At 44.9% G+C, this 26,389-nt stretch overlaps 1 protein-coding gene across 2 annotated transcripts in view; it reads right to left on the bottom strand.

Moving 5' to 3' along the window:
- Window positions 1-26,389, bottom strand: part of FAM168A (family with sequence similarity 168 member A) — a 131,185-nt gene that overhangs the window by 63,475 nt on the left and 41,321 nt on the right. For both annotated transcript variants that reach the window (XM_015632476.2, XM_015632483.2), the window contains one exon: window positions 276-363. In XM_015632476.2, the coding sequence (XP_015487962.1) occupies window positions 276-363 (88 nt within the window). The remainder of the gene's footprint in view (window positions 1-275; window positions 364-26,389) is intronic.

A 26,389-nucleotide genomic window follows, 5' to 3' on the forward strand; every position in this document is an offset into this window, starting at 1 on the left:
GTTCTGAGGAGAGCCTTCCTGCTGACTGTCCCAGCAGCTGCCTGCATTTTTGTTAATCTAAAGAAAATCTCTTTGATTCCTTTTCCTTAGGATTTCCAGGGAATCCTCTTTGCTCCACCTCTTTTCACCACCCTCACTGCACTGGGTTTGCTGAAGGGTTTTTCCTGCAGGTCACGCTCCCATCCAGCTCCCCGATGGGAAATCTTTCTCCCTCATTAAGGGATTAACCACCACCCCACACAGACATTCAGGGAAAGCCACAAGGCCTGTCCTACCTGTATAGGCCATGTTCTTCGGGTTTCCGTAGGGAGCCCCAGGTTGGACGGGGCTGTAAACAGGATTCATGGTGGAAGACAGGGAACTCTGAGGACAAAAGAAAAGCAGAGTTGAGACGGTTGCCTTACACTGGCTCCCGAGCCACTGTCTGTGCAGACTCCTGATAGCATCACCCTGTTAGAATTCCAGACACAGAAAGCTGTGAAGGAAGGGATTTACAACCAGACATTACAACCAGATAGCATATTTAATAATTCAAGTTTTGGATCTCTCCGTTAATTCCCACAACTTCTCCAGCGCTGCATATTCTGCCTACAAATGTACCCGGAGCAGATTCATCTTCCACATCCCTGCTCCAGGGGGGCTCAGGACTCATGACCCCACTTCCAGCTTGCTATGAACAAAGAGGAGGAGCCTCAGAGTCAGGCAAGGAATTCTCCCCCTCGGAAGAGCGAGCAGTTCTTGGGTGATAAAACCAACCCTGCCCAAGACCTGACCTTTCCAAAAGCAGCAGATAAAAGACCACTTGCCGCTGGCGAGATGGAGAAGGGCGAGTCTTGGTGAGCTTTCAGCGTGAGCTGACTGTGAAAACCTGGAGGCCAAGGCTTGGATCCTGTGTGGGGCTGGGCAGGGCCACCCCCTCATCCCACCCGTGTCCCATGGGGAGGCTGACACAGAGCTTATGTGAGCAAGGAGACTTCCACAGCCTTTGTGCTCCTCTCTCCAATCGAGACCATGAAGCCAGGTCAGCTTCTTGTGGGTTTTATCAAGAGGAATGCAAGTAATTTGGGAATTTGTGTCTAACTGTCAGTTAGGCAACTGGCTCAGTTAATGATCTTAATGAAGCACATTCTCAATTCTGATTAATGGGAAAATCAGTCATTAAGCTTTATTAGGCGACGCACTTGTCTCCACAGCTATCTAGTGGTAATTTCACACCAGAACCAAGCCCATCTTGCTTCAAAATCTGGGGATTTTGTTAAAATGTGTTATTTTACAGTTCATAAATAACACCATTCTCTTCAAACAAGTCCCTCATGATGGGGACACAATTTGTTAGATCATTAACTCCTTCCCTTCACCTCTGGAGAGTAAACAAGTCAAACGTTAAATGTGTTAAATGTTAGCACCGATTGACTTGACAACAATTAGTGCTTAATTAATTAGCTGTCCCTCCACCCCCAAGTTAGCACCGAAGGAGCCATTCTCAAAGCAAAGGAAATCAGGGTTATAAGCAAGCGGGAAGAGACAGGGAGACTTGGAATTCCAGCAGTGGCTTCACTAACGCACAGCAGAGCATTAAGGAGATCTTTAAGAAAATCAGAGTAAGACCAGGCTGTCCAGAGAAGCTGTGGCTGCCCCATCCCTGGAACTGCACAAGGCCAGGCTGGACAGGGCTTGGAGCATCTGATCTAGTGGAAGTTGTCCCTGCCCATAGCAGGGGTGGGACTGGATGAAATTTAAGGTCCCTTCAAACCCAAATCATTCCATGATTTCATGAAATAAAATTTCTGAGGGTAATTCTTCACCTTTCCGTTGTTCCTCACCAAAAACCACCCAGTGACAGCTGGACCTGCTCCCAGACAGGGCAGGAATCACGGCTGCTTTTCTAAAGTGCCTTTTCAAAGCCAGCACCATTTCATTTGTTCTCTTGTGTGTGTAAAGAGTATAAAAAAAATCATAATTTGGGAGGGGAAAAAAATGACTGCCTATGTGTGGCTTGCATTAGGTGTTGTACCAAATGGTAAAAGCAAAATACTCTTATTGAGAAGGATGAAAGAAAATGCTTTTCATCCCAGATAAAAAGGTTGTATTCGTGGTGGGGGCTTGAGAGCTTGTGAGGAAGAGGTTTGTGCTTCCTCCCTACTTTGTATGCAAGGTGGGATTTCCAGACAGCAGGAAAGAGCCCCTGAAAACGGCATTTGGGAAGGATGATTTTCTCTCCCATTCTGCAAGACAATGCCATCTGAAAATACATTTGAAATTCATTGCAGGCACCATGTTGTGGCATTGAAACAGCTACGCTGAAATGGGAATAAAACAGGATTAGCAAAATTAAACCTCCTGCACCACCAGAACCTGCAGAGTTCGCTTGTGGCCATGAATACCCAACAAAAAGACTACTAAAAATTAATTATAAACAGACAAACACCAGTGCTGCTCTATTGCAGGAGCTTCCAGTGCTTCCTAATCCCTGAGACAGCAACGCTCAGTTGCTCCTAGAGACTCCAGCAAGGAGTAACTCCAGCAGGAATGCCATGGGAATAAACTGATGGCAAACAGTCTTGGGATACTTTGTGGCTGTAACCTGGTTACCTTTTCATCTATTTTAGCATTCCTGTGGAAGTGCAGGACACGCTCCCATCGCAGGAGGGAACTGCTCCACGTGAAGGGCAAACAGAGCCACAAGGGAGGTCGGGAATGGGTCTCTGTGGCCTTGGCAGCGCTGGGGAATGGTTGGACTCCACGACCTTGGAGGGCTTTCCCAACCTTAATGATTCTGTGGTTCCATGAGTGTGTCCCCCACCCCTGGGAATCGGGAATCACCACATCTCCAAGCTCCTACAGACATGGGACACCAGGAACACCGCATCCCACTGTTTTCCTCCATCACTGGTTTACTTTGTGCCTTTGGGAACACCGTGCCCAGATCCCCCCATCTCCATAGGGGGGTGTGCAACCCCCATCATCATGGTTGGAAAAGATCTCCAAGATCATCAAGGCCAACCTCTGACCAAATATAAAACCTAAAAGAATAAATCAGGCATGGAAAATCCAGGAAGTTAATGAAGTTATTATCATTATCTTTTCAGAATAAAGGAATGAAATATTTTTGAAATATTTTGAAATTAAATATAATGAAATACATATTCAATAATATATTATTATTGAATATATAATTAAATCTGTTTTGCAGGGTTTTTAAAACAGTGACATGGACAGGAGAGTTTTTCAGGCTCTCCAAAAACAAAATAGCAGCTCTGAACTTAAAAAGGAGTAAACAATGGAAATGGGAGCTGCTCTGAGCAACAGACATTTTTCCATTTCCTTTCATGTCATTCCTTGTGTCAAGGTGATTTTCCCTTTAAACTCCCATTGCCTTGGTTTTTGTGGCACTGGGATGCAATGCCTTTTGAGAGACCCGTTCTTTACACTCCAGAGAGAGGGTGGTATTTTCTCTATGTGCCAAAAGTAATTTATTTCACATCAGGTGGCACAGAACCAACATGAGAGAGTATGAACAAAGAAAAGAGATACTTTTCTTCCTTGACCTGCACATCACCTCTTTAAATGAATTTTATACAAATTGCATGCTAATAATATTCAGCCAAAGTCTCCTTGAACATGAAAAGGCCTCCTGACCTTACACTCCATGCAAATTCCACTAATTTTCTGACAATTTTTCACTTAAATCGTTTGAAGCTTGACCCTCACTTGGGATCCACCAAACAATAATTAAATTACCTTCCAATTTATCTGTTAAAGGTTAATTTAGGCAAGTTAGAAGGGTATATCCCACCTTTCCCCAAAAAAGTCTGGGACAGCAGGCACGAACTCAGAGATTAGTTTCCACAATGAGCAGCTTCTTCTTTAATTTATTCTTTTTTTAGCAACACCTGAACTTAAGAGTTGATTGAACATCTCTCATCTTCCACTGTCCCAGGCTGACTTCTCCTCTCCCAGCTGATGTCACACCTCCCCAGCAGAGGGAAAGAACTAAACCTCATGGAAATGCCTTGGAGCAAGGGATTTCACTACAGCACTTGACCTTCCTGATCTCAAAAAACAGCAAATGGAAAACAAAGCTGATCCCAAAAACCTACAGCATCTTCCAACATATCCACCTCCAAACCAGGATAAGAGCACTCAGATCTTCACTGAGGAGACACAAGAGAGTGTCCTGGGAGACAAAACCCCAAGGAGACACATTCACATCACCTACTGTTTCCTCTGAGATGAAGAACTAAATAAATCCACACACTTCCAATGGAGAAAAGCCTGACATCTCTATCAGCAACAAGCCCTTTTGTCTTCATTGTATGTAAAATGAAATAGATAATTTATAAGCACAAAGCAGCTCTTGACTTTGGAATTTGCTGACCTCAGACTGCCCAAAAAATAAATGCTGAGGCAGGAAAAATCTCAACCTTTCATTTGCTGAAGTTTACAATCTGCTTAAAAGCCAGAGGATCAAAAAATGATAATTCAGTTATTAATTCAATTTTATATTATAGACTACATATTGAAATATTGTAAAGGAAATCCCTGTCCTCCCTGAAAAGGACTAGGAAGATGAGATCATTTGTTGCACAGGTGAACCTGAACGCGGGTGGCAAAATATCTGTACATTGTGTTTGCCTATTTGAATTAGGCAGAGCTTACACAAACACCCCTTGTAGCCTAAATAAATGAGAAATTATTGAATAATAGACTCAAAGACTGGTTTGGATTGGGAGGACCTTAAAAGTCATCCAGTTCCAACCCCCTGGCACAGGTAGGGACATCTTCCACCAGACCAGGTTATTCCAAGCCCTGTTCAACCTGGCCTTGAACCATTTCCCCCACAAGAAATTTCAGGATGAGAAAAACCAAAAGATTCTGGCACAGCTGGGGCTATATTAACTTGTTTCCAGTGAAGAAAATGTCTTAATGCAGATGAATTCCTTGCTGAAAATTCCCAGCTTTTTATCTGCAAGTCTGATGGGTTTCACCAGCAGGTAACCAATAAATACATGTATTTTTTAAAAGATCTAACATCTCTGCCCCAGTGAGTCCCAAACCATTCTCAGCAGTTCTCAAACAACTTCCTTGATATATTCCTATTAACTTCTCTAACTTGAGGCCTTGCTGACTTTCCCTTTGGAGATGAACCCTGCTGTACTCTTGTACTTGGTGCTCTCCAACTGGGCCACGGCTTCCTCCAGCTGATTATCTCCATTCTTTTATCTTCCCTATCCTACTTCATTATGTTCTGCTGAAAAGGCTTCCTGGAACACGCAGCTTGAAGGCACTTCTCTCTTCTCCTTCCTTTCCACAAGCACTGCCTTGGGAGATTTGGGTTGGCCACCAGGAAAAACCTGGATTATAAACATCTATCCCACAACATCACCCAGTCACTACAAAAAACAAACCAAAATATTCTTGGTTATCTTTCTTATCTGAGCCTTCTCGAGCTGCTTTAGACCTCTCTCCCAGCCAACCACTGCTCCTCCTCCTAAGAGAAGCTGCACTGCAGGAGTCAGACAGAACAACCAGACACAAAAGCAATATCCATAAAAAGACAATTTCTCACACTAATAAATATAATCTTCCCCCCTTCCCAGCTCTTTAAAATTTGATCACCTCTCTGGCTTTGTTTTACAGATGCAGAGAAGATGCAGGAGAGCAGGTTCAAGGGTGAGTTCACTGGAAGCATTGGAATAGGTGGAATAACCACCCCTGGAAGAGTTCAGGGAACACGGGTCAGTGGTGCTCTTGGCCTGGATTCACAGTTGGACTTGACGGCCTCAGGACTTTTCCAACCTAAGTGATTCCATGATTCTAAGGCAAACCAGACCATGCTGGCAGGACCAAGATTCAGGTGCAATACCCACTTTCCATCACATTATCCTCCAAGATAGCTCCAAGCTTTAATTTATGTTTTGCTCCAAAATTTCCAACCACTACCACTAATTACCCTCCCTCCATTTCTATAATTACTCCCCCCAAAATGGGAGAATCCCTTTGAAGCTGTATCTTGAATATTGAAAACATCTTCCCATGGATTGCAACAGGATAAACATCTAAATTTGTCTGGGAGTCGATCACACCCTACAAAGTTGGCACATCAGCAATACAATCTTCCTGGAATTAAAATCAGATGAGGGCAGAAATGTCCTTTTAATGACAGATGGGTGAGGTTTCCCTGGGCTTTGTTTGGTCAAATCCAGTGTGCTGCAGGTTTTGTCTGTAATTTGTCACTTCCAGTCATGTGTTAAGTCCAATCTTAAGGCAGGAATCAGACAGCACACCAATGTGATGTGGAACTGAGACCTTTATTTTTTGCTCTTGCAATACTTATATAGTTTTTGCCAAGCATCTAAAAATAGAATACAAACTTATAGCTCTAGTTTATAACACTGTTTTCGTTCTTCTCTAAACACATTACTATCTTTATCTTAAAGCAAATTACTAGATGCTTGCAGACCTTTGTTTGATCCTTGTTCTTGCTCAACGAGCAGGAATACTTAACACCTTGTTTTCTTTGGCAATCATGGTTGTTCCTTGTTATTCCCTAACAATCTTCATCCAGGTCCTGTTTTCTGGTCACTTCTGGGATTTCTTCTCTGGTCAAGACTGAAAACCAGTCAGGCAACCCAAGGTAAGGTTGAAGAGCAGCTCCAGCCCCACTTTCCCATCAGGAGCACAGGAAATCTCTCCCTGTCCTCTTCTCTGTTCACGTTGATGGATGGACCCAGATGGGATTTAGAGACTGGGAAACAGGAAGATGAACAGTGCAAACGGAGGGGATTGATCCTCCTTCCTTCAATATTTTGGAATCTTTGTTCTGAAACAAAGCAGTACCAAGGAAGATGAAGGAGGGCCCAGGCTAAATCTGTCAGCAGAAAGGGAGCTTTGGCAAGAAGTTTGTTTATCGTCGTCTTTTTGTAACTTCATGTTGGCAAGAGGCACTGTGTTAACAAGCCCAGGAGCCTGAAAGTCTTTCCCATCCATAGGAAAGGCAGACAGTGGCATTCCCTCACTCCATTTGGAAACCAAGCTACATGGAAGGAGAAAAACAGACTCCAGATTTATGTTGGGCTTGATGTGCACCCAGAAAATATATGGGGCAACTTGGTACTACTTGAAAAATAAGCAAAAGAAGTTGCTGACTTTTGGGGAGAAAGCTGCCAAGTGATGAATAAACAGAACTCAAATTAAGAAATTTGCAACAATCATAGGCAGAGTTCAGGCAGGCGTTTAACTTCCTAAGGAAACATGGGACAGCTCAGGCTAAAAAAAAACAGGGATGCACACCAAAGGCAGTGGTGTTGCAATTATTATTACAAGCCTTCAAAATAAAGATTGTTCAACGTGAAAATATGAAATTAAGTAGTTGGTTGAAATGTCAAAGACCCACTTCATCACATCTAGCTCTCAAAGACTGAAGTGGGAGATCAGCTGTTCTACAGCTCAGTCTCCTCCCCTTGCCCACAACAGCTTGGCATTCTTTTCCCAGAGACTAAGCAGTGCTGGTGGAGACCACTGCCTGGTCACCACATCCCAAATCCAAGGGTCTCCATCACCAACCTGTGCTGCGCTCCTGGGCAGAAGAGCCATCTTTCAGCATCCATCTCGCTGTCAGGAATGCTGACATCCTTCCAGGCCAGGCTGGAGGGGGCTCAGAGCAACCTGGGCCAGTGGGAGGTGTCCCTGCCCACAGCAGGGGATGGCACTGGATGAGCTTTAAGATCCCTCCCAACCCAACCCAAGCCAGTCTGGGATTCCTGGATTCTGCACCTATGCCCTACTGCTCTAGTATTTATCCAATTCACATCCTCTGGAATTCTGTCCTACTTGGCATTTCTTTCACAGACTCGGAGCCTAATCCTGCAGAAATATGCAGTGACACAGCACATAACCAGCACAACAGAAAAGCAAGCTGACACAGATGACCACGACAGAAATCTTTAAATGAAGGCTACAGATGTCTGTAAAGCTGTCCTAGGCCTCAAACACAAGTCAAACATTCTGTACAGGCCTTACCAGAGGTTAGTGGCAGACACTGTATAAGGGACACGAGCCAATAATCAGTGCATGTATGGCATGATCTCTAACACATGCAATATGCACTCAATTAGCATATTCATATTTCACAACCACTGGAAAAGCCAAGAATTTTCCAGCCTGCCGCTACAGAAGATTTTGCAGTGCTTTTATTCACCTAAACACTCTGTTCAGGTTTCCAGTGAATACACCCAGCCCAGGAGGCCAAAACCAGGAATGCTTTTGCAGCAACACAAAGGAAAGGGCTGAAAGGCAAGTCAACAATTAACACTTTCCACAGATTTCTGGACATACCTTCCCAAACTAAAGAGTGGGGAGAGAAGTTTGAAGTAGCTTACAGCTTCCAGTTTATATCAGGAAAAAAGAACTACTAAGTCCCCAGCCCATGATGGCCAGAAAATTCAGCTTTGCTGCCTTGTTTTCCATCAGGGGAATAAGACCGGTTCGGGGAATGAATGGCATGGCAGAAATTGCAGAGCACCCATTCCCTTCTTCCTGAAAATAACAGTGAGTGCTGACAGCAAAAAACCCAGTTAAAAATGTCCTGGAAGTCTCTTGGGAATGTTCATAAGGAAAAGCTTACTCGGAAGCAGCCAAGCAAATGTCAACCTTCCCACATCTGAACTCATCTCAAATCGGTCCCTCCTGGCTGCACGATCAAGGAGCCACTTGAAAAACCAGGGCTTCAGCATCCATAGGTCAAACAATCACAAAATCATGGAATGGTTTGGTTTGGATGCTTCAGCATCCGTGTAGGTCAAACAATCACAAAATCATGGAATGGTTTGGATTGGGAGTGACCTTGAGAGTCCTCCAGTGCCACCCCTGCCATGGGCAGGGACACCTTGCACTGTCCAAAGTTCCTCCAAGCTCTGTCCAACCTGGCCTTGGACACTTCCAGGGATCCAGGGGCAGCCACAGCTTCTGTGTGCCTCACCACCCTCACAGCCAGGAATTCCTCCCCAATATCCCATCTATCCCTGCCCTCTGGCAGTGGGAAGCCGTTCCCTGTGTCCTGTCCCTCCATCCCTTGTCCCAAGTTCCACCCCAGCACTCTTGGTGCAATGCCAGGGGAACATTTGGACTCAATGTCCTTGGAGGCTGTTTCCAATTTTAACAATTCCATTGCTGTACCTATGACTGATAATTTCATTATTCTTAGAATTTAGTGTTGATTTTATAACACTCAGGTATAGCCAGAATAAACTCACCTAGTTAAGCCCACAGAGTTGTCTGTAGCCTCACAGCTTCATATTATAAACTCTACAGAGAAAAAGCCTTTTTATATTGCATAAAAGATCCCAGCACACATTACACAGCAATTCCATGATTTGCAGTGCACACGCCCTTATTTGTGTCTTTTTGAAAAAGAAGAAAAAAAATCAGGCCTTTGATTTGCAACCAATTTGTGACACATTTCTTTTCATGCTGATAAGCCTCATCTCTGCACATAATAAGGCTTTTTTCTGCCATCATTTCTCCCTAACAATTCAATTTTCGTCTTAAATGAACTCTATCAATCATACAACAGGTGCACATCACCTACTCAAGAGACAGATTTCCTTTCTCCAGATTTCTCTGTCCTCTGACAATGCCCAAATTGATAATAACTGTGATAAAACCCCCAGTCTGGTAGGGGACTAATTTTGGTAAGATTCACTCTATTTTTTAATGAATTCACAAGTTTTTTCCCATGCCTGGAAAATAAACTCAGTATTCCCAGAAGATGTTTTGTGAAATACTGGTGGCATTTTCTTTATTTCCCTAATAAACAACAGCGACTGAGTTCCTGGTTTCTGTTCAATGATTAATTCAGCTTTAAGAGATGATTCCAACAGCAAGGAAGAACTACCAGGGGATCTAGAAGGAATTAAATATATAATAAGCAGCCCAGTAGGCAGCACACGCTGTGGGTAAGAGAGAAACAAGACTGGATGTGCATCCCCTGGAAGTGCAGTCCGAGGATGCTGGACAATGTGACCGGCACAGGGAACACAGGGAAAGCACAGGGCAGGGCCTGGGCAATCTTCACAGGAATTGCCAGGCAACAGGAGCGAATAAATGTCCTTGAGGGAAAGAAAAGGAGGGCAAACTGTGAGAGTAGCCACGACCTCTACGATCTGGAGAGCCTGGGAATACACACTTCAGAAAGAACAAATGTTACACAGCAAGACACTTCCCCAAGGCCCCCCCTGTCTCTTTATTTTTTTCCCCAAACTGATTTCTTTCATTAACTATAAAATGATCTGGTTATTCCTTTTACAATTAATGATATGCCTTTAATAGCATTTGTAGTATATATTTTGTATTTTAATTTCTTTCCCTACGCAAATTTAAACAGAATGGTGCCTGTATTTAGAATCAGAGCACAGTGAATGACACTCCATAAAGTATTTCCACATAAATTTCCCAGGGCACAGGTGTCCCCCACTGGCATTACCGGGGCTGTGCTCTCCTACCAGCATCCCTCAATGTGCAAAACACCCCTAGTGCAATTCCAAAGGAAGATGGAAGATACACAAAACAAGGAGAGGAAGATGCACTTCACACCCCTCTCTTCTCTGGAAATTAAAACTCAGCTGTGCCCAGATTTCAGTATCAGATTGTCAGATTTGTCTTCCCAGTGTGGCTGAGGGCTATGGAAATGTAATTACAAAGGGTTTTAGGGTGGCACTTTTAATTTCCCCCTCAGGCAGTGTGTTTGCCACAGGCAGCAGTTCATCTGTGTGTTTGGTGGGTGTTTAAGCCCTTGGCAGAGGAAGCCCAGGTTTCCCCTGCTCCCACTCTTAGTGTTCAAATGAACACGAGCCTGCAGGTATTTCCAACTCAGTGTGGATGAGCTGAGGTGAAGCTGCCATTGATGTTCTCACATCCCTCCTTTGTTCAGCTCAGCCAACACTAAAAGCAGCTCTAAAAACATGAAACGTGTGCCTGCACCTCTCCTGGTCTTTTACCTGATGTACAATACCTGTCCACTGGCTGGAAAGAGAAAGGGAGGTCTGATACTGAAGGACAGGAACACCATTTGGAAGGATTTTATTCTGCATTTTCACAAGAGAACACAGCATCTTGGCAGAAGCTAAATATTATTAGCAAAAGGTTCTTCACCCAGATGGAGCACTGAGCAGGCTCCCCAGGGGGAATGGCCGTGGCCCTGAGGCTGCCAGAGCTCCAGGAGCATTTGGAGAACGCTCTCAGGCACAGGGTGGGACTGTTGGGGTGTCCATGCAGGGCCAGGAGGTGGATTTTGATGCTTGTGGGTTCATTCCAGCTCAGGAGATTTCATGATTCTATGATCTGTCAAGGCAGCCTTGTAGAAGGAACAGAGCACAATTCCCACCCCCACCACAGCAGCAGCTCCATAGCTGCACTCCTGAGCTCTTGCTGACCCAGGACTTGTAATCTCCTTCTGCTGGAGCATATTTGATACAAATGCTAATCCTCCTGATTTGCAATTCACTGCTGCCATCTGATCCTGAAAATCTTCTGCAGACATCAGAGCAGGGAAACAGGGAACTGAACATGAGACAGAACTGCTCAGGCTGTGCTGCCAATTACCAGCAATTAAGAGGGCACTCAAAAAAATCCTCATCAGCCCCTGAACCACCTTAGAATTTGAAGCTGGCATCACTGACAAGCTTCCCGTGCCTCTCCATCCTGCTGTGTGCAGCCTGTCTCAGCCCATGGCTCTTGGACAATGTGTGTCATGAGCTACTGACCACAGCCAGGCCACAAAGCCCACCATGGCTCCAGCAGAGGACAGTCCATGCTGGGGAGGAAGCTTCCAAGGAACTTTGCTCCACAGGTGCCATGTGGAGGAAAAGGAACTCCCCAGAGCAACCAGAAGAACACTGCAGTTCCAGATTTGTCACCTGTACATTAAAATGCCAGCTGAAGCTTTGTGACAGTCTGACAGACAACTGGATATGGTGCATTGTGGAATTCCAGACTTTGGGTTAGAAGAGACCTTCCATTATCCCAGCTTGCTCCAAGCTCAGTCCAACCTGGCCTGGAACACTTCTAGGGATCCAGGGACAGCCACAGCTTCCCTGTGCAACATGTGCCAGCACCACCCTCATACTCAAGAATTCCTTCCCAATATCTATCTAATCTAAATTCACACTCCTTCAGTTTAAAACCATTCCACCCTTGTCCTATCCCCTGTGCTGAATTCTTCTTCTGCTGCCCATTTATAAAATATTGTGACAATCTTGAAAACTGTGAGATCAACAGGAAAGCCATGTAAACTGAGGGAAGCTCCTGGAGGAATGCAGGAGGACTGGATTAGAAATTTAGAAGGGGAAATTACAGAGGCAGAGGGAATGCAAAAGCAGCAAGTGCATCTCTGAGTCCAAAACCAGAACCAGAGGCTGAGTCATGGCTGCTATATTTGGTATAAATCCAGAGAAATCATTCCTAAAATAGGTTAACAAAATACTTAGAAGCAGAAAAAGGAAATTCCATCTTGAATATAGAGTAAAAAACTCCATCTAGGAGAGTTTAACGTGGTAAGGAAAGCCCTGGGGTCACCAGCATCCAAAGGGAATGAAATACTGGTGTAGCTGAAGAGGATCTTTGTTAAACATAATCCTGCAATTACAAAAGAGCCACATAAAAATACAACTCCATTTCCCATCTTGTAATCCAGTCTTTAACACTTGCTTTCACCAGGAAAGAAAAAGCATCCTGTTCTGTCGGGCTTTTTAAGGCTGTGCAGTGTTTGCTCAAAAAACAAAGTAGGGCTTCAGATGAGCAGCAGGAACTCCAGGGTTTACTTTCCCAGGGGTGATGAGAACAGTGAATATGTGCAGCCCTGGAAAGGTTTGGGAACTCTCAACATTCCCAAAAAAAAGAGGCTCACAGCTGCATCAGCAGCTTCTGCCCACAACCTTGGATCATTTTTCCATAAAGTTCCTTCACTGGGTGTTCTCCACACATCCTGCTTTGTATCCTGCACAACCTGGGCAAATCACTTAATTGAGTGGTCGTTAATTACGGCTGCACATCACTTCTTTATCAGCATCAGCCTTGAGCAATCACACACCTTACCCTCCTCTGTTTGTTGTAACCTGATGTCTGTGCCCATGCCCCACTTCCCAGGAGAGGACTGGAGGTTGTGCTGCAGCTGGGATGGGTTTGGCTCCCTCCTGACCAGGATTTTGGGGTGACTGGGTTAATGAGGTGATCTGCTGGTCCATATCCCATATATCCTACATGTTCCTGACATAAGTCGGAGACTTCATATGGGTGTGTATCTCCTGGCAGAGCCATCACCAATCAATCCAAAGACATCAGCTAACAGAGGTTTCAGGTTAATCCACTTGTCCAGATTTCTAAACTACTTCATGACTCCTTTATTGGGGAATACCTATGCAATAAATCAGGAATACAGATCTCTGTGAAGAACAAGCACTGGTTTAACTGGAAGCTACAGACCTGAAGGTGACATCAAACATGAAGTCCCAGGTCTGGTTGAGAGGAAGTGGGGAGAGATGCACCGAACAGGCCCTTCAAGTATCTAAAATCTTATTCTCTCTTCAGCAGGGAGGCTGAGGAAAGCCTTCCAGCCAGGAAAACCAGGGAATGCCACTGCCTGTGCCTTGGCAGCTCCTCCCTCTCACTGTCAGCAACTGCTGGCTCTTGCTCTGCTCCCTCAGCTGCAAACAGCCTGAAGATGAATCATTATGGGTCCCTGAACTTGCAGAACAAGGGATCATTTTTCCAGCTCCAGTCTTCCATAGCTTTTGGCTGCCTGGATCAGCAGTACCATGCCAAAAGCAAGTACTTCACCCAAAGATGCTATGAAGACATTGCCAGGTTTGGACACAGCAAGAGGACACAGAAAGGTACAGAATTCCAGACTGATTTGGTTTGGGAGGGGCCTCAGAGTTCATCCAGTCGCACCCCCTGCCATGGACAGGGACACCCTTCCACTAGCCCAAGGTTACTCCAAACCCTATCCAAGCTGGCCTTGGACACGTGCAGGGATCCAGGGGCAGGCACTTGAGCCTCTGGGCACCCTGTGCCAGAGGCTCTCCACAATCACAGGGAAGAATTTTTTCCCAGTATCTGGTCAGAATCCACCCTCTGTTTGGATAAGTGTGATTTACTTTCCTTTTCACACCTCTGTCAACAACCAGTGCAAATTCACAGATTAGCAAGTTAAAAGTTCTTGTTCACAGCACTGGAACCACATTAAAAATATCTATAAACTTAATGCAAAATTCAAAAGAAATTACAGAGATCTGCCTTGAAAAATAAAGAAATTGGGCTATTCCTAAATGATAGGGAGAGCCCCCGGAGCTGCTCCAGGGCTGGAGCCCCTCTGCTCTGGAGCCAGGCTGGGAGAGCTGGGGGTGCTCACCTGGAGAGGAGAAGGCTCCAGGGAGAGCTCAGAGCCCCTTGCAGGGCCTGAAGGGGCTCCAGGAGAGCTGGAGAGGGACTGGGGACAAGGCCTGGAGGGACAGGACACAGGGAATGGCTTCCCACTGCCAGAGGGCAGGGATTTTGAACCATGGAGTCTTAATCCACACAGAGAGCCTCAGAACAGCCCATCAACACTTGGCCCCTCTCGCTCCCTGCTTTCCTTGGATCCACGGAGCTGTTTGGGCTGAATGAGCAATTAGAGTATGAGAAAACAGATGGCTCTATTTGGCAACTTCTTGCAAAGTGTCATTTTGAGACAAGCCAGGTCATGTCACAACTAAATGACTCCAGAGTAACTGCTTTCAGGAGCCTCGGAATAAAGGGATTAAAGTTTGCAGGCAGCAGAGTCTAAGATGGTCAATCAGATTGCACCAATTCAGCTTCCACTGGATTTTGTAATTAACTGCAGAGCTGACCATTCCTCACTATCAGGATCACAGAACCATCCACAGATTTGGCTTAGAATGGATCTTTTCATGGTATTTAATGATTGCAGAAAAGGTACATGTTGGGTAAAGTATTTATATGCTGAATGTGTGAATTTCCTTCTCATTTTTTATTCAAAATCCCAAAGTTTTTCCACATATGGGCCTTTGGGATCACAGGGATTCTACTGGAATGTTGCACTGCTCCTGAGCTAATCCAGACAAACTTTTAGCAACTCTGAGGGCAGGAACTCCAGTGTACAATTAATCCAGTAGTGCTACAATTAATTCTCATTCTCTTCACAGTGATCTTGGTTCAGAGCAGTTGAACAAGACCAAAACACACTAAATCAGCCAACTGCACCACTTGGAGGAGTCCCCTGGCCCAAAAATCAGCTACAATTTGAGAAAGGGCTCGTGGCTGGCATGGCCTTGTTGGAATTCACTCTGCCTGATCCCTCAGATGTCTCCAACATATCCAAGGCACCTTGGACAGGGCAAAGTTTCTTTGTGCTTCACTGAGATGTCAGCTTGGGACAGCTGCAAGAGCTCCCCTATTCCAGAAGTGTTCCAGTGGTTTGAGCAGCATGAACAGCTGATGTTTCCTGGGATGAGACAGGTTGGGATGACCAGTAAACACTTTTAAAATCCCTTTTAACTGCTGCCAACATGTGTGTCAATGTCCCCTTCTAAATCAAGCGGCACAACCTGAACTTCCAGCAGCACAAAACACGTGGGGGAATTTTCCTCTGGATTTTATGTTGGGCACTTGCCCACGTCACACAGACTACCAGAAAAGCAGACAACACTGCCCAGATCCATCCTTCATTCACTCACCCATAGAAGGGCACCGTGAACTCACGGCTCATTTCAAAGTCAAAGCTGCTCTTTACAATTCAGATGGGAATCTGGCAAACACCCCTTTTTCCAAAGCATGAATCCTGCTTTTCCACTGCACTCTCATCATAGATAGGCCCAGCTGGGGGAGAAGTAATTAATTTTTTTTTCCTGAAAGACAGAACCAGAATTCTATGCAAATTAATGTTTAAAACACAGTTTTAGGCTAGAGTCCGCAGTTTAGTGATGCCACCTCAGAGAATGTTCCTTCCCAACCTGTCACCACCAGGTGAGTTCTGGCAGCTCATTTAATGCAGAACTAGAAGGAAATTGGATTCTTTAACCTGAATTTAATATTCATAATTAGGTTTTAACTTCAAAACGAGTTAATATTGAAAAGCAATTTTAAAATGTAATTCCAAGAACATATTTACTTATGGCTTTTGAGCTATTCTAAGGCCAGAGTTTTCTGGGTACCTATACCCAGAGCATATCCTACAGGGTATTTACCAAGAAATTCCAGGGGATTTTTAGTTATTAAAGCAAGACAACCTGACCTGACAACTCCCTTTTCAAAGACTTCCTGAATCAGAGATGAAAGAGCTGGGATTTATTCTGGGAGAGAGATTTAGCACCAGCAGAGTCACAAAAGGCATCCCAACATCCTGGGCTACAGCATCAAGAGGCTTTGCCAGCCCCAAATAAAAATAATAATACAGCAGCACCCCCATCAGTGGCACAGTGTCTTCCCTAGTTATTCTCACCACAGTCACCCCAAAAAAGAGGAATTTTCAGGCTAAGTCAGAACACGCAGTCGAGCAGCTTAAGGCACTTCAAATTCTCATTTTCCTTCCCCAACTTCCCACAGATTTCTCTCATGATGTCCTTCCCAGCCAAGAACAGCAAATGGAAATCTGCTCCATGACCGTGTGAGATGATGGTCTCATACAAGTGGAAAGTATTTCCTTATAGCAGGAGAAAACAGCCATCAACAAGACAAAGAGGTGGAATTGCTCATTCCTAAGTGTTTCCGGATGAGTAGGGAAAGGGAAAAAAAGATGTTCTGGCTCTCCCTGAAACACATCTGAACGATCTCATTTCTCCTACATCTCAGAATCAAAGAAACTGCCATCAAAAGCCACACGTGGTGTTCCTAACTTGGGAATACTGTACATTCCCTGCTTTATTTTGGGATTTCTGATGTATTTTTCCAATAGCAAGAGCTGTGTTTACCGTGAGGACTCCGAGGGCTGAGCATGCCGTCAGTCATCCGGAAATTCTGCAAACAAACAGCACTTCAGCTCTTCCCTGCCAAGAATAAAATCTTATTTGGGACAGGAAAAAAGCCAATCTTCTCTAAAATGAGTAGGGTGACATAGAAATTTGCATCTGTTCACAGGAGGATTTAAAATATGGATCATTTCATGTAAGAAGAATCCAAAGGTGGAAAAATTAAAGGCAACAGACTCTGCCTGTGGTCTTCTTGAGGAATGTGAGAGAACCTCCAAAAAATGGGAGAACAGGAGAGCAGGTAGGAGGATGCTCAGTGGAAAACAAAATAATGGGAAGCAAATGAGTCAAAATCCAAACCAAGAAGAGCTTAAACAAAACAACAGGACACCTTAAACAAGCTAGAAAATAAAAATAGCAAACACAGATCTGCTCCATGTTTATTCCAAGTATGGAAAGATGGGGCATTTCCAGAGAACTTCATGAGGGAAGAGAAAGCAAATATATACTCAAGTCAATAAAACCAAATATTGTTTACTTTAAAAGTCATGGAAAACTTAGGATACCCTGTCCATAATGTGTTTGAAAATCCTTTATCACGTTCAAATCTCTCACTATGTAACAGCAGAAGACTTGTCCTTATCTTTAACAAGTGTCCTAAGGATTATCATGGAATTAGCCAATGTCTCCTTTCCCATGAAGCAAAGTGGCTGGAATGCTGCAGTGCCCTCACTCAAATAAACAGACACAGCATGGGAAGCAAAATAACTCAGCCCAAATCCTTCAATTGTGGCTAAAGAGTCCAGTACTGGGGAATAAACCACTACAAAAAGCTACTTACAAAAGCCCCAGCGAGACACTATTAAAAAATTCAAGTTCCAGGACAATAGGAAAAGAGAATGTTATGGATTAGGGAGCAGTTAAGCAATAGGGAACAGCCTTTATTAAACATGGGATTTTCAGACTCCAAAAAGGGTGACAGCAAGGTGCTCCCAGAGCCTTTACAGGGACCAGCAGTGGAAACTGGGAAAGAGACAGAAGAGACAAAGCAATGTTTGTGGAGAATAAATTATTCATAATAGTCATAATTAAGTTGGGAGATTCAGAGAGCCCTGAGAGAAGTGCACAGAGTGAAATCATCTGCTGAGAGATGCAAGGTAACGTGTATGTGCTGAATGAAATAATAAATCCTGCTCCTATTGCAGTGGCTGATGTTTTAGAAAGATCCCCTAGAAGCAGTTTTTGGCTATCTAAAAATCACTTACAATGGAGCTTCTGAAATGCTTGATTGAATACTGTAATATTTGTATCCATACAATGAAAACAAAATCACCAAATGATTAAAAAATGCATTACACACTGCACTTAATTTTTTTCTTTTTCAAAATTAACGGGATTTCTGAGCTAAACTCCAATGCCTAAAGGGGCTCCAGGAGAGCTGGAGAGGGACTGGAGACAAGGCCTGGAGGGACAGGACACAGGGAATGGCTTCCCAGAGGGCAGGGATGGATGGGATATTGGGAATCAATTCTTCCCTGTGAGGATGGGCAGGACCTGGCACAGGGTGCCCAGAGAAGCTGTGGCTGCCCCTGGAAATGTCCAAGGCCAGGCTGGACAGGGGTTGCAGCAACCTGGGACAGTGGAAGGCTTCCCTGCCCATGGCAGGGTGTGGCACTGGATAGTTTTTAAAGTCCCTTCCAACCCAAACCAGTCTGGGATTATAAAGTACATAGGTGGTTTGGTGTGTTACTTCAATCAGGTGGCTTCACTGGAGCAAAAAAATCTGAGAGAAGAATGACATTTGAAACTGGTTTGGTTTTTTAAAAATCACCTGGAGCTCAGCTCTGGAATCTTCCAGATCTTCCAGGATGGGTCAGGCTGGAAGGGACCACAGTAGCTCATGTGGTGCCACCTCCCTGCTCCAGCAGGGCCATCCCAGAGCGTGTCCAGAGGACTCTGGAATATCCCCAGTGAGGAGACTCCACACCTCTCTGGATGATCTGTTCATGTGTGGGCACTGCCCAGGGCAAAAGTTCTGCCTCATGTCCAGGTGGAATTTCCTTGGTTCCAGTTCCTGCCCGTTCTGGTGCCATTGCTGGGCCCCAGGAAGCAGATGTGGGACACCCTTTCCCAGATGCACCTTTACATTTTAATTCCCTCTGCTTTAAATTCATCAGCCTACAAAAACATTTAAGAGCCAGCAAAACTCATTTGTGTCTGTTCTGAGGCTGACCCTCATTTGTGAGCCACGGCAGAGCAATACAAAAACCCGATCATAAACCTGGCATTTGGGTTTTCTTTATTTCAGCCACACCTATTTCACAGGTGGGACTGGAAAAGGATAAAGAAAATAGCACAAAAGATGACAATGGTGACGAGAACTGAAGGTTCAGCTCTGTGTGTGGCCTTCTGAGGAAAAAGCAGAATCAAAGAAGCAGACAAGAGGAGGAACTCTATAAAAACACACACAGTGGAAGGCAGAGCCACAGGGAATCCTGCAATGCTCTCCTTGCACTGGCAGCAAGCTCTGGAGCAGGGAGATGAGAACAAGGACAATATAAGTGTAAGGATAATTTTCTCCTCTCATTTCACCAACAGATATTCCTGGTATACACTGATTTAGTTAAATTATCAGGAGAAAAGTGATGATCTTACACTGCTCACTCTGCTCGCATTATTGCCCATCCCACGCCTCAGTGAGGTGCTGAAGGCAGCACGCTACAATTTCTCTAAGCAGGGTTTGACTGATAACCTCCCCTGTCCAAGCAATTCTGATTTTTTTTTATTTTTTTTTTTTACATCAACATTAGCACCAGTCAATTCCTACATGGCATTCAGCTGGGATCCTGCAGACACAAAACCTTCCTAAAACAAAAAGCTTTCTTTTTTCCCCAATGAATTATTTTAAGGTTGTCAAAGGAAAATTTTTTCCTCATAAAGCAAGTTGTCTTTTTGTTTGAGGAAAAAGAATACCCGTTTCCTCTTGTGTAGAATATATTCTGATTGTGTTACAGAGATCCTGCTGATGCACTTACAGTGCCAAATAACCCTCAGGAAAATTAATTTTTCAAACAGTAAAATATATGGATTAACAGTTTAGAACACCCACACCCACTCTGTAATCCCCAGGGCTGAACCCAACAAATTCCTAGGCTTGTTAATTAGCTCACATGCAGGAATGCAGTGCCATGGATGCAATAATGTGCAGTCAGGATGTGTTTTATCAGCGCAGGGGCTCCGACAACAATGCAGCGCCTTGGCAGAGCGCCGCGAATTCCGACTGAAGGCTCTCCAGCTGGAGCTGCACGTGACAAATAAAGCAATGATTCACAACTGAACTGCAGTGAGATGCTCTGGCAGGCCACGAGCACCGTGGGGATGGGAATTTGCCATTCCTGCACTCTGGCAGCTGGGGGAAGGGAGCCCAAGGATGCACTGGTGACATTCTGGGGTCATTGTTCCACCCCAAGAAGAGCATAAATGGAAGGGAGGAGTAACCTGAATAAGCTGCAGTGGTCTTCCCTTACAGCACAGTTACCCCCAGTTACTGTCCCCAGCCTGCAAACCCTCTGCCTGTAATCCTTTTTAAACCAACAAGAGAATTGGCTCCTCACTCTGAAATCCCACAGTATTTCAACGTTAAATGCAAAATATTTAGGGGCTCCAGCTTGAGTACACAGGAGGAACCAAAGCTATCAGCTTGTAAATCCCTATCCAAGCCTTTAATGAACTGTCTAAATAATCCTCAAGCAGTACCTGGGAACAGCAGCAAACCCCTTTATTGGTAACTTCTGATGAATAATCAGCTCTTTTCCAGGCACTTTTGCAGAAGAAACACCTTTCAAACCCGACCTACCCAAAGACAAGGCAACAGCAGCTCCACAAATGTAGAGTGCTGCTTGTTTCCATAGAACCCAGAGTGGAGTGGGTTGGAAGGGGCCTTAAAGCCCATCTCATTCCCATCCACTTCCATAAGCAGAGACACCTTCCACTGGACCAAGCTGAACTCCGAGAAGAGCCTAGAGAAGAAACAAGCTACTTCATTTATAGCTGGCCTCACAAGTAATTAATTATCCCCCAATTGCCATAGCCCTCAAACCAAAACACCTTTCATGGATGAATGACTTTTTAGGGAGAGAATCCTGGGCAGAATTCCTGCTGATAAGGGCTCACATAAATACAGAACACACTGAAGGTGCAGTTACTGACTTCCAGCCCCTGATCCGCTTTTTGAACTTTGCAATCTTGACATTAAAAATGTCTTATTTTTAACTTGAAATGACACTCAGCTGTATAGAACACACACAACACAACGATTCTCCTTGTTGCCAGCTGTGACAGCCAGAAAGACTGACAGACAGGCAGGAGGAGCATGCTGAAGTACCAAGGAATTATCAGCCACAGTGTCCTGACAGGAGGGGGCAGTTGGGGGAGTCAGGCTCCGTTCCCAGGGAAAATTTCTTCCCCAAAAGGGTTGTCCAGACCTGGCCCAGCTGCCCAGGCCAGGGGTGGAGTCCTCATTCCTGGAGGGATTTAAAAGCAGTGTGGATGTGGCTCTGAGCAGCACCTCATCTACCTGCAGATCCATGCCAGCCACGGGACTCAGTGTGGGGCTGAGCATGGCCAGCACCTTCATGGATCTGACTTCAATTCCTCAAGGATGTTGACAAACTGGGAAAAGCATTTTACACCTGTGACAGAATCCACTGACTGTTTTGGTTGAAGTGGAGAACACTATTTTCACACTATAATACACAAAAAATAGACAATAAATGTGTGTAAGGAACTCCAAAATGAGAGAGAACTTTGGGCAGAAAAAAATTGTGAATTTGCTCTGCTATCAGTTTATCTTCAGTTTTCCCAATTTTTTTGTACCTAACCTCTCTGTTAGACAGCCAGACCACATCCAAATCTAAACAGGATCCTAATGATCTCCCATTAGCTAAACTTCCCAGCAGAACACTTCCAAAGAAGGAAGAGGTCAAAACCTGCCATCAGTAGAAGGAAGATTTCAAAGGACCAGAAAACCAGCTAAATTGTTACTTTTCCTACTCCAAATCTGTAGCTTGTAAGGACCCACTCCCCCATGGAAAAGCTGTAAAATGTGGACCCAAAGAAAGGCATTAAATAACCATAAAAGAAATTCAAAAGTTTAAGACCAGCTGCTGTGTAATATCTCCTGACTGGATACAGCATGAATATGGGGGAAAAAAGAGATTTTAAATGCTTGGCCTGTACAGCAGCAAGAGCTCACTCATCCTGTTTCATTGACTCTGCTCCAAAGGGGCACAGACCACCTACTCCCAAATTGGACACATCCATCCCAAATTGTATGGGGATTTCACCCACTGAGCAATGGCAGATTAGGAGGCTTTGAGGACAATTATGTGGGATGCAAAGGAGAGAGGGGGAACCCTCAGCCTTGAATGAGCACGTGGAACACCACTGTCTAGACAGTGCTGACACCTTTGTCTTTGGGAAGAGGGATTAGGGAAGCAATCTGGCTGTGCTGTCCCTTGTTTGAGATGAAACCAGAAGACACTTCGGGCTGAAGGCCTGGCCCTGCTCCAAAAACCACTTTATTATTATAAAGGAGCTGAAGAAAAGGAGGTCTGTAAGAGTGAGAGTGAGGTTTCTGCCTGGCAGTCACTGCAATTAAACGAGCTGCCTTGATGAGGAGGAAAAAACCATCCGAGTAAAACCCAAAGCCTCATAAGAGCAGGAGAAAGTAATTTGAAGAGTAGGTCAAGCCTCCCGAGGGGATTACCTTTCCAGTTTGAGATTTAATGCTGGAGACATGCTTGGAAAAGCTGACCAGTGAGATCCTGCTGATCCCACAGATGACCCCGTAACGTCTGGATGCTCCAGCACCAGTCAAGTGTTAAAAGGGAATGTGGAAAACTGTGTGAGTTAGAATCAAAACTGGCAGAACTAGAAGGTTCCTTCTCCTCCTTCCACCCTCCCTTTCTCCCTTCCTTGCCCACTATGAGATTGCTGGGTTAAAATGTGTCTCATCAAATCCCAGATCACATAAGAAACTTGAAAGATCCACTTCAAAGAGCTACTTTGGCAAACAAAGCACTTAAGTCAATTTAATGCTTCTCATACTGGAAACAACCACTTCCTTCAATGGGAAAGGAAAACAAATAATGGAGAGACAAAGCCAGGAACATTTGTGGGAGCTGGGAATAACCAAGCCCAGGCTGTGGCTGTGAAGAGATGGGGAGTTCACACTTCCCTGGCTGTTCCAGTGCTTCCAACATGATGGACTTCTCTCCAAGGATGTGCTGACTGAGAGTGAAAAACTGAACAGAAGCTCAAAGGCTTTCACTCTTACCCAAAAATCCTTCTGCCAAATACAGCAGATGCTGGAAACTCACTGCCCCAAGGACTTGGATGTGTTCAGGGAAGGCAGGGGGGAATACAGCTCTTAAATACCTCTGTGCCTCTAAAGACATTTGACATTTCAGATCTGTGCTGCTGTTAGGAATCAATTTTTGCTAAAAATGTGTTTTAAAGGCAGTTCCTATCTCTCTGAATATCCAGAGGATATTTCCAGTTCAATATTCCAAAGTCCTACAGTACCACCATCATCTCTCCAGGCATGTAGGAAGAAGAAAAGGAGAAGGAACCTTCAAGTTCTGCCAGGAAATTAAGGCAGAGCTAGAGGATCCAACTGTGGGCTCCTTAAGGACAAGTTGGGATGGAAGCCCAATCCAGCCTTCTTTTTATGGAGTAGTTAATGAGATAATATCTAAGAGAGATGGAAACTTTATACAGACAGAGGGAAATCTTAATTCTCAAACAGACCAGAGGCAATTACCAAAATTATAGCAGTGGAATTGTTTCTTTGCAGTCAAGCATAATTATGGAAAGTCTGTTGGAAAGAATGCTTAGGCTATGATTTGCATTTCAATTGATTTTCAAACTTTTGTATAGAGAATTGATGGCCAGTATTGGGAAGTACAGGAACTACCACACGCTGAAATACACTCATCAATATAATATAGGACACAACAAAATGTTCCAGGGTTTAGGGTTTTTTGGTTTTTTTTCCAATTAGCCTGTAGAAAATGGGTAAAGATGTAGAGGAAAAGAAAAACCACCAGTGCTACCATTTGGATATGCTGGGTGGTACCAGAGGACGAGAGGCAATGGGAAAAAAACTGGAATGAAGGAATTTCCACCTGAAGGAGAGGAAGAGCTTTAGGTGACCATGCACTAGAACAGGCTGCTCAGAGGGAGTGTGGAGTCTCCTTCCCTGGGGATAGTCAAACCCTCAATCCCAAGGATTGTGGACACAGTCCTGGGTTACCTGCTCTTGGCGATCCTGCTTGAGCAGTGAGATTGGACTAGATGACCTTTGTGTCCCTTCCAACACCCCAGCCATTCTGGGATTCTGGGATTCACATGCAGCTGAAGTGCTGCACATTGGGCAAATCCAAGGCTCCTGAGAATATTTTCCTTCCTGAGGTTCACCAACAGTACCCAGGGTTCATGGCAAACCCTCAGGATATCATTCCTGCCAATCTGCCAATCCCAAATTCTCACTTCCACGTGTTAAAAAGGAACATTTCTGTACTAAAATATCTGCAAAGTTCTGCCCAATTGCTTTACAACTTTATTGATTATAATTGGCTCTTGCTCCTTCAGCCCAAGAATTTCACACAAAATTCCAATTATACAATCCAGCATGAGACAGCCAGAGATACAGACCCTCTAACAAGCTTAGGCACAAATCAAAGGGCTAAATCAAAAACTGGCTCACACCAAGTCTATTCTTTGTGCAGTCAACCAAGACTAATTAATGCTTTTAATGGCAGTTTACCCCTTTTGGCGCCATAAATCAGAGCAGGCAGCTTTTCTGAATTAACAAAAGAATCTGTGAAAGGTGTAGCTCATTAAGCACACTCCCAAATTCAAATGCACTTAATCAGAACCAGGTACATTGAGCAGGACTGTACTCCAGGAGCAGAGTAATCTGCAGGCTGTACACAGGGAACATTCATTCATCAACACAAACAAGGCTGGCACGCCGGGAAGAGGGGCTGAATTATACATCTGAGAGAAAGGCCCCTGCTTCCAGCACGGCTTTTGTGAGGGCAGGAATGTGGAGCACACTGCAGGAAGGCGCTGTGGAAAGGTGGAGGGAACAGGGAGGATGTTTCCCAGAAGCTCACCTCAGCCACAGAGTCCTTGAACAGAGCACACTGCTGCTGCTGAGCTGTTGGAGCAGTTCCAGACAAGGCACCAAGCTGATCAGAGAGATGGAGCAGCTCTGCTGCGAGGAACGGCTGAGAGAATTTGGATAGCTCAGCCTGGAAAAGAAAAGCTTTGGGGAGACCTAATTGTGACCTTCCAGGACCTGAAGGGAACCTACAGGAAAGATGGAGAGAGACTCTTTACAAGGGCCTGGAGTGACAGGGCGAGGGGAAATGAAGCCTACTCTCAATCTGGCAAAGAGGATCTTAGGAAAAAATCCTTCCCTGTGAGGGTGGGCAGGCCCTGGCACAGGGTGCCCAGAGAAGCTGTGGCTGGCCCTGGATCCCTGGGAATATTCCAGGTTAGGTTGGAGCAGCCTGGGATAGTGGAAGGTGTCCCTGCCCATGGCAGGGGGTGGCACTGGACAGGCTTTAAGGTCCATTCCAACTCAAACCATTTGGGGATTCTATGAGGTACCTAAATAAGCTGTAATATATCACATAGGGAAACTTTTTCCTTGTGTAAGGTGATAAATTTATAAAGATGAAGGACCCATCCTAAGTGACACTCCTGCAAATACTTCTGTGTCAGATCCACTCTAAAAAAAACCCTTTTAAAATGTTTTTGCCACAGTTTCTTCCCAATATCCCATCCATCCCTGCCCTCTGGCAGTGGGAAGCCATTCCCTGTGTCCTGTCCCTCCAGGCCTTGTCCCCAGTCCCTCTCCAGCTCTCCTGGAGCCCCTTCAGGCCCTGCAAGGGGCTCTGAGCTCTCCCTGGAGCCTTCTCCTCTCCAGGTGAGCACCCCCAGCTCTCCCAGCCTGGCTCCAGAGCAGAGGGGCTCCAGCCCTGGAGCAGCTCCGGGGCCTCCTCTGGACTCTCTGCAGCAGCTCCACATCCTCCTGATGTTGGGGGCCCCAGAGCTGGATGCAGCACATAACTTGGCTTGACAGAAATAATTTTCCATATCACATATTCTCTGAAAGGAATTCTGTTCTCCAAAACTAGAGCTAGCAATGCAAGGAAACTTCAGATCTGTGAACAAAAGATTTACTCCTGTGCTAAAAAAATTCGCTAAATGATGTTCTCAACAGCATTGAAGTGTCTAAGAGCTGCTGGAAAAATGCTCCACTTCAGCTCTGGATTCAGTTCATTCCCAGCCCAGTGAAGACCCCACCAAACTGGCCGAAATGCTCAGGAGACTTAAAGTCCAGAAATTTTCCACAT

Source organism: Parus major, chromosome 1 (genome assembly GCF_001522545.3).
Source record: "Parus major isolate Abel chromosome 1, Parus_major1.1, whole genome shotgun sequence".
NCBI lineage: Eukaryota > Metazoa > Chordata > Aves > Passeriformes > Paridae > Parus > Parus major.